Source organism: Vombatus ursinus, unplaced genomic scaffold (assembly GCF_900497805.2).
Source record: "Vombatus ursinus unplaced genomic scaffold, bare-nosed wombat genome assembly UNPS02014786.1, whole genome shotgun sequence".
In the NCBI taxonomy this organism is placed as follows: domain Eukaryota; kingdom Metazoa; phylum Chordata; class Mammalia; order Diprotodontia; family Vombatidae; genus Vombatus; species Vombatus ursinus.
Window position 1 is genome coordinate 11,563,740 of NW_020954564.1, and position 9,284 is coordinate 11,573,023.

The window sequence follows — 9,284 nt, forward strand, 5'->3', positions numbered from 1 at the left end:
CCAAATGTATACATCATAGTTTCACTGGTTTTGCCCTCTCAAGTCTTTAAATAGTTATATGCAAATGAGCTTAGATACCATAATGCCTGAAGTTCCAGCTATTTATTTATCTTTTCTCTTCCAGTCTGTCTTTGAAAATTGTTTTTCACACTTAAATTTTTCTCAGTTTTTTTGAAAAATGAAAATTCTTTCTTTGTGCTCTTTAAACCAGCAAACTGTTACATGCAACGGAAGCATCACCTTACATGGTGTACAATGGGATTTAAGTCTTTATACTTATCCCACAGTTCATTTTCTATTCCAAACTGCTCATGTTCCATCTGTTAACTGTTTATTTACACATGGCTTTTTTTAAAGGCATTTTCATTAAACCAAAATATTTTCCTGCTTCTTAAAAACACCAAGCTGTTCAATATGGAAGGATAGGATCTTAAAGAGACAGTACCTTATGTGTATGTTCATATATGTATATGTTGTCTCCATTAGAATGGTAGCTCTTTGAGAAAAGGGACTTTTTCATTCTTTGTATTTGTAGCACTTAGCACAAAACTTAGCACACAGTAGGTTATTAATGAATTGTTAAGGATTGACTGGTTGGTTGGGGGAGAACTGCTTATGGCTCCTAACAGGGAGATCTTGGAATATAAAAGATTCATTGGCCTCTACCAACCACTAATTTGGGAGATAAAGACTAAATTCTCTTCTGAGAGGTAAGGGTGGAGGAGAGGCCTATAGAAGGGCAGTGAAGGAGGTGCAAATCTAGAGCAATTCATCAACTCCTTACCCATAGACATAATTGAGCATTATGGAAAGAATAGTGAGCATTAGCTAAAAAATCTGGGCTATATTACAAACTCTTCTACCAAGTGACCTCAGAAAAGTCATTCATTTCTTCATGTCCAAAAGGAGTTGGGTTAAATAATCCCCAAGATATTTTCTGCTCTAAATACTTAAGATTCTATTTTAGATCCTCTTCTCTTTTTCTATGTTGACTGAACTCATCTACCCCACTGGCTTTAATTTAAATGATCATAATTCATAAATTTATGTCTTTTTACTAAACTTCTCCTTAGACCCCAGTCCAAAGAATATCTCACCTGCATATTCCAAAGCTTGTCTAACACTAAACCTGCCCCCACCACCCTAAGCATCTCAATTTTTGCTAACGGCAACAGCATTTTCTCAGGTTTTCAGGCTCATAACCTAAGAGCCATCTCTGACTTTTCCCTCTCTCTCACTCCACATATGCAATCAGTTGAAAAGAATATTAAGGAATAAATTCATCTTCTGAAAGCACACTGAAAACATCGTCAGTACAACTAGAGTAGCAAATTGTATCAGGGGGATAATATGTATCTCAGTCCATTCCAACACAATTTGAATCTCTTCAGGTAGATCTCTGGTTTGAAAGGTGGAGTGTATGCGAAGATTAAGCACCTCTGATGTGAGGGCTCACTGAGCCCTTTGCCATACTGCTTTCCACCTTTGGTGTCCACCTTTCACCCAACTCTCATCTGTGGCTCCAAGAAGCTGTAGCATACACAGTGGCCACACGCCAGTAAAACCATCTCAGCAGAAGGTCAACCAGGTTAAGGGTAATCAACAGCCCTCAAACTCGTTGTGAGTTACAGGGGTGTCTACTTCATGCATGTGAAGACTGCCCCCAGTGGAACAGGCAGATGAGAACAATTTGTTCCAATGGCCATGAAGGCAGTTGAAGCAGACACTGTGGAGTGCTTAGAGCTTGGTCAGACATCAAAGACACCAAGGTCATTCACTACATCCAAGGCCATAATCACTCTTCTTGACTTTTGTCTTACCACTGGACTTCTATGAGTCTGTTGATGACTTTGTACAACTCTGCCTCAGTTAAATCCAATTTATGTGCAACTCAAGACATGACCCCCCCCCCCCCATGATATCATTGGTTCCATTCAAAAACAAAGAACAAACAACAACAACTGTGAAAGGTTTTCATTCCATATTGTTTGGAGGTTGTGGCCATTTCAAATAGTGACATTTTATTAAATACTGCTAAAGTTTTTATAAATTAATGTTATGTCTGGGCAATTGTAGATAGCAGTATGGTCTGTGATAATGCTCTAGATCTGGAACAGTTTATTGATTGAGTTGTTTGGGATATCTTGAAGTTTGTATTTGTAGTACAGCGATTTACTGTCTATCAGTCCAGGAAGATAGAGAGATTTTGATGTCCAATTCTAGCCACTAGTTTATAGCTTGCTAAGTATTTAGTATGTGCTAAATTCTTATAGCCTGCATAGATGTGTTGTACGGTTGCTACCATTTTCTTGCGTAACCTACATTGATCACTAGTTCAGACTCCTTCAAGACAAGTTTTCTAAAGTTTTTGGTGTCTATGACCTCATCCATTATTAACACCTACTTCCACAGTTACATATGACTCAGATGTTTATTTAAGGCATTTGTCAATAAATTATTGACTGAATTTGTTCAGATATTGCCCAAAAGGCTTATGAAGGGCCTTTTGATTCCAACTTTAGCTCTTTGATGTTTCATAGGTTTCATCTGGAAAGAAGCCACTCTTGACTACATTCAATAAATCCAGTGGGTATACCTGTTATCAGCCTTTTCTATTGCTCAGTGAATTGATGTCTACTTAATCCAAAAGTATCTATGTAGATTTTTGACTTCTTTGTTATGTGCTTCAAGACAATCTATAATTCTACTTCCTTCTTTTGGCACAGAAATGTACATCGCTCTATAGATATTTTATGGTGAGAGGTCTTATGTTTTGCAAATATTTCATGAGTTTTTGCTAGAGTACTTTCCAACCTGTTATTGTCCATATTACAAATCCAAATGTATATGTTAAAACTTCAACAGCGTGCCTCAACTGAAGTCTTAACCCTAAAAACTCCTCCAGGACATGGCGCCTCCTTATCCTGAAATGTCCATCTGCCTCTGAGACCCTCTCACAGTGAAACATCCCTTTGCCATGCCAACCCCTTTGTCTCATTGATGAATTCTTCCTGGGGCCTCCAATTTTTGGAGAGTCTTGGGATGATCAACTTTCATTACTCCCCTGACTGTGCTTCTGTCTTTCTGGACTTCAACACCATACCCCTACCTTTTCCTCACCACCAATTCTTCCTTTTCAACTCACTTTTGTATGTTGTCTTCCCACATTAGAATGTAAGCCCCTTGAGGGGACAGACTGTCTTTGTTTTTTTTGTGTGTGTACCCCCAGAGCTTAGAGGTTAGCATGGCACCTAGCACATGTTAAGTGCTTAATAAAAAACACATGCTTATTACCTTTCCTTAACACTGACATTGTATAGGTGCTGATTTAGATGTGTTCTTCTCATTCTGTTTTGTTTTCAGAATGCTAGTAATATTAGCATCTTGACATATTCATTAGTGGAATTCTTCCTGGATGGGGTTTTGCTTATTGTCTCTTTCTTGGAGGAGACCAAGGTATCTTCTAATTCTACGTGACATCTAGATTCAAACTTGAAGCCTTTAGTCTTTCTTTGGCCAATCGTAAGAATTTTAAACATATCAAGCCCACACGACATTTTGATATCATTGAAGAAAGATTCTATGAGATGAAGGAACAATTTATTTTGTTTGCTTTGGGGAGACATATTACTTGATGCCATCTACATACAGAGAGGAATTAGTAAGATATTTTGGTTTGAATTATTTTTAATTTGATGGCATGGAAAAGGGGATAGAGAATTGACCTCAGAGTTAAGGAGGATCTGGCTTCATATCCCATCACAAGAAACTTTTGAAGAAGACTGTGCATGATGTAGGATATGGGATAGAGTCCAACACTGGATATGTTGAACACACCAAATCAGTGAAAATGGAAAGAAAGGAGAAGGTATCTGAAGTCTGATTAGTAAGGAGAGGAGAAAAGAAAACATAAACCAAAGGAAATGATTTGGATTTAGATCACTACTTGAGATCATGTAGATAGCAATTGAGCTCTTTCATTAGGAGTTTGTCAAGAATCCATTAATTATGGTGTAAAGTTAATTTGAGGAAGTAAGCGTCACATTTCCATCAAAGACAGGCGAGGCCTAGAAAAAGACAAGGAATCTGCATATGGATAAAGTCCTGTTTAGGAACACCAGCAACTGAATAGTCATGCAAACATAAGTTAGACATAAGGACAATAGAGAATATATATCTCACCTTCATCAAATATTGATCGTCAAGCAGGAATCTTATAATGATCTATAAAAAATATGCTATATTTGTGTTTTTGCCAGCTCAAGGAAATAATGGCATGCAGAAAACAAAGGCTGAGCTTTTTATGAGAAGAGAAGGTAAAGGTACTGGAGGAACAACTCTGTACTCTCTATGCTATCAAGGAGAATGAAAGATTTGAAAAAGTGTTTTCAAGGAAAAAAAGAATCTTAAGAGAGGCAGGAGCCTCGGTTTATTTTACATGGCTATAACTGAGGGTAATGGTGAACTCTGGGGAGGAAGTAACTTCTTGGCTCCAAAGAATTATGGTGAGGACAATAGGAGGGAGGATACATAGTATTTATTTAGTGACAGAAATAGGTAGATACGGTTAGCAATTCTCTGCCAACATTTCACTGAGAATTAGTGCAAAGGGATTCAAGACTAGAAGAGCATTTCTCATTTAAAATAAACAGAATGAGTACAGAGAACAGAGGAGTAGCATTGCTTTATAGGAAGACATGTATCAAAAAATTTAGGGATCAGAAGGCAGAAGCAAAGTGGAGATATCTTGAGTGGGGGGGAAGGGAAAGAGAGAGAGAAAGACAGACAAACAGACATGGACAGACAGACAGACATAGACAGAGAGAGAAAAATAGAATCAGAGACAGAGATACACTGAGAGAATCAGAGATAAACAGAAAGAGAGAGAAGTAAGAGACAGACAGACAGACTGGTAGAGAGAGAGAGACAGAAGACACACAATGAGAGAGAAAAACAGAAAGAGAAAAGTTATTCACGTTGCCACGGGATTGTACAATACATCTCTTATAAATGAGAAAATAAAAATAGATCATAAGTTTAGGAATCAATATAACCATGACATGGAGATATATTGTAATGGTGAAAGGGAGCTGCAGTTATCTGCACACTAGTTTAATCTGGTTAGAATCACTTCCAAAAGCTGAGCTGCATTGATAGATTCATGTCTTAGTGACAATTTCCTCTCTAGGAAAAACAATGTACCCACAACACACTTTTAAATTTTATCTGCATTATTAAAATTTTCTTAAATCTAGACAATTGAAAAAAAAACAAATCAAGCCTGAATTTGTAGTGTTTGCTGATTTCTGGAGTGTAAATGCTCACAATAAAAATTAAGTAATAAGCTCTAGACTCCTCAGTACAAGAATATATTTACTAGAACACCCTGGACTTCATGTCAGGGTGGATAGGAGGATGATGATAAAGTACAGCAGAGGAGGGGTAGAGAAAGGAGGACTATCCAGTTCACCTTTTCGTTTTTTTCCTCTACCAAGAAAATGTATCCTTCCACTAAGGAGGCTAGAAAAAAGGGAGGTGAAATCTAAGATAAGTGGGTTCAGGACAAATAAGCATCAAACTACCTACACTGAGTTCCATTCAATAAGTCTAAACAGCTCACATCTTATGGCAGTGAAAGAAATTCAAGATGTGATTACTAGGTCATTGTCGAAGACATTTGAAAATTCCTGGAGAAAAGTAGAAGAGAAAGGTAGAGGTCTCAATTTTCTGAAAAGGCAAATGTGTTTAATCCTTAGACTATGTATATATATGGAAGGCATTCAAAGCTTGACATGGATTACTAGTAATAATTTAGAACTCATGATTAAAAGTATATCTATATCTATATATGTCTGTCTATATATATATAATTAAAACTTTTGATTAATTTGTGAGCATATAAAAAAAGGAAATGATAATCACTAAAATCCAGCTAGTTTGACATGAACAGATCATACAAAAGAAAGAACTCATTTTATTAGGTTAGTAGATAACTGGAATGCTGTAAATAAAAGCGCACCTTGGTTTTGGCAAAAACATTTGCAAAAATCTCTGATGTTATACTTTTGCACATGATATGAAGAAATGATACAACCAATGGAGAAGTAGTCACACCATAATAGACAAAAAGCTAAATAGGGAGTCAAGAAGACCTAGGTTCAGATGGTACCTCTGACACTATCTGGGTAACCATGGGCAAGTCAGTTAACCTTTCTGAACCTCAGTTTCCCTACCTGTAACATGAAGGTAAAAATGCCTGTGTTACCTACTTCCCAGTCTTCTTGTGGGAGCTCAAATGAGTTTGTAAAGTGCTTTGCAAAACAGAAAGCATTATGTAAATGTCAGGTAATATTAGTAGTAGCAAAATTAGGTGAATTTAAAAACAATTGAATTAATGGACCAAAATTACTGGAGCTATGTTAAATTTGATTGGGTTTGTTAATGGAGTGCCTTAGTGACCTATCATTGGCCATATGCTATTCAACATTTTTATCAATGACTTGGAAGAATGAATAAATTACATGCTTACTAAATTTATATATGACACATATCTAGAAGGGATAACTAAAATGACAGATAAGGCCCAGATCAAAAAAGATCTTGATAGTCTAGAATAATGGGATGAATCTAAAAAGATAGAATTTTAATCTGGGTAACTGTAAAGCTCTATGTATGTGTTCAAAAAGTTAGTTGTACAAGTACAAAAATGGTGGAGATCTGGCTAGATAGCAGTTTATTTTTGTAAAAGATATTAGGGTTGTTGTGAGTTGGAAGTATAGCATGACATGGCATGGCAGCCAAACAAAAAAAAAGCAAATGTAAACTCCAGGTGCATTAATAGAGGCAGAGTGTTCAGAATGAAGATGGTAGTTAAGTCCCTCTGTCCTCTGCCATGATCAGATTCATCTTCAGTACTATAATCAATTCTGAGCATAATATATTATAACAAGGAAACTGACAAATTTGAGACAAGAGGAAGGCATGTAGGATGCTCGAGGGACAACAGGACAAAATGAAATGGGCTACTACTGGAGGTAATGGGATCCCTGTTATTGAAGGTCATCAAAATAGAGGCAAGATGATGACTTATTGTGTAAGTGTGTGTGTGTGGTGTAGTAGTGGGGATTATTTTTTGGAGATAAGTGGGACCAGAGAGAGTGAAGGTTATTTCAATCTCTAATTGACTTGATTAGAGCCCATCTCTTAGACTCAAGACTGGATTACTGATTTCTTTACTCCCATATGAAAACTGCTAGGAGATAGAGGTTGCACAATCTGCAACAACTTCAAGGTGGGCTGAGCCCAAAGAGCCTGGGGAGAGAGATGAAATCATTACTTCATGCTTTTCTCTAACGAGCAGTTACAGGATAATCAGACCCCAAAGGCTCTGGGAGCCAATAAATATCCCAGATAGTACCCACAGGAAGACCATTCAGCTCTAAACATCAAGGATCCAGTACTCTGCTTCTCATTAAATAACCCTTCTCCTCCGCTTCATGAAGGGAAGGTCCCTAGATCTTCAGCTGACTTCTCCAAGTGAATTTCCACCCATCCAAATGTTGAAGCAATAGAGTCAATAAACAGGTGAGATTGTCTTGAGTATCTAGGTAAGGGCTAAGGATAGTAATGGGAGTCATGCTCAGTGACATATATATTTCTTCATATATCCCACTAGCACTTCTGCCCGTGCTAGCTTAGGCTAGGGTCAGTGTGTGTAACATCTGTCAGAAGGTAATGAGTGAAGTCAGCTACCTGCTTGAGGAAGGCACATGCCTTCTGTGTAAGGGGTGAGCTAGTACCTCAGGCACCTTTCCTCCTTGGAAATGGGGGCTACAGGACTTGAAATGCTGCAATGTTAGCTTTGGAAGGAAGCATAGAACATAGAATCTTAGCACACAAAACTTCATTTTGAAGAGTCAAGAGAGCAGAGAATAGGAGGCCATATGCTTTGCAGAAAATCTCTTCTGTAACATATTTGTTCTTAAATAACCTCATAATGGGTTAAAGGAAATGTTGTTCTATCCCACAGGTCACACAAGAAGAACCCATTGTAATGGTGAGTGACTTGTTTCCATTTGCCCTTCCCATCTATTCCTTCCCACCCCACCCCCCAAGGTCTCTACCAAGAACATGGAAATAGAAAATCAGACCATTGTCTCTGAATTCCTCCTCCTGGGATTCTCTGAAGAACCAGAGCAACAACCAATTCTTTTTGGGCTATTCCTGATCATGTACCTGGTCAGTGTGGTAGGAAATCTTTCCATCATCTTGGCAATTGGCTCAGACTCATATCTGCACAGTCCTATGTACTTCTTTGTGGCAAACCTGTCCTTTGCTGATATCTGTTTTATCTCTACCACTGTCCCCAAGATGCTGGCAAACATCTGGACCCAGAGTCAGAGGATATCCTATGAAGGCTGTCTGACTCAGATGCATTTCTTCATGACATTTGGGGCCCTTGATGATTTTCTTCTGGGAGTAATGGCATATGACCGTTATATAGCCATCTGCCAGCCCCTCCACTATGCCACGGTCATGAAGTCTGGAATTTGTGTTCTATTGCTAGCTGTGTGCTGGATTCTTACCAGCTCTGCTGCCTTTTTACACACTTTCCTCATGGCTGGCTTGACTTTCTGTGCAGAGAATAGCATTCCCCACTTCTTCTGTGACTTGACCCCTTTGCTCTCACTCTCCTGCTCAAACACTAGCACTAACCAGTTGATGTTGTATATTGTGGGATCAATGGTCCTCACTGCTCCTCTAATTCTCATTGTTATCTCCTATGTCTGCATCATCTCTGCCATTCTAAGAATACCATCTAACTCTGGAAGGTGGAAAGCCTTTTCTACCTGTGGTTCACATCTCACTGTGGTTTCCCTATTCTATGGGGCAGCTATTGGGGTCTATCTGTGCCCACTGTCCTCACGTTCTGCTGGGAAAGACAGAATTGCTGCTGTTCTATATACTGTGGTCACTCCTATGTTGAACCCTTTCATATATAGCTTGAGGAACAGGGACATGAAGGGGGCTTTGGGGAAACTCCTCCTTAGTAAGAAAGCACTGTCTTATTAGAGCAGCTTATCACGAACAGATTGTACAAGAAAGAACTCATTTTCTTTCTTGACAGCATCACTAGCCTGAATCACATTTTCACATATATGAAGCAACAGTCCTCTCACCTCTACTGGGCTCTACCTGAGAACTTATAAAGGAATCTTGGCTTTGGGGACCCTCTTCTCTTAAATAACATGTACTTGAGCTTGTTTTCATTAAAGATTGTGTGA

At 38.4% G+C, this 9,284-nt stretch overlaps 1 protein-coding gene across 1 annotated transcript; it reads left to right on the plus strand.

Moving 5' to 3' along the window:
* Positions 1-8,130: 8,130 nt before the first annotated feature.
* Positions 8,131-9,072, plus strand: LOC114047150 (olfactory receptor 1N2-like). Its single transcript, XM_027867911.1, has one exon. It carries the CDS (start codon positions 8,131-8,133, stop codon positions 9,070-9,072), a length of 942 nt encoding a protein of 313 aa, XP_027723712.1.
* Positions 9,073-9,284: the final 212 nt, after the last annotated feature.

Excerpts from the sequence above, each read along its gene's own strand:
- LOC114047150 (XM_027867911.1), top strand. The coding sequence starts at position 8,131 with ATGGAAATAGAAAATCAGACCATTGTCTCTGAATTCCTCCTCCTGGGA.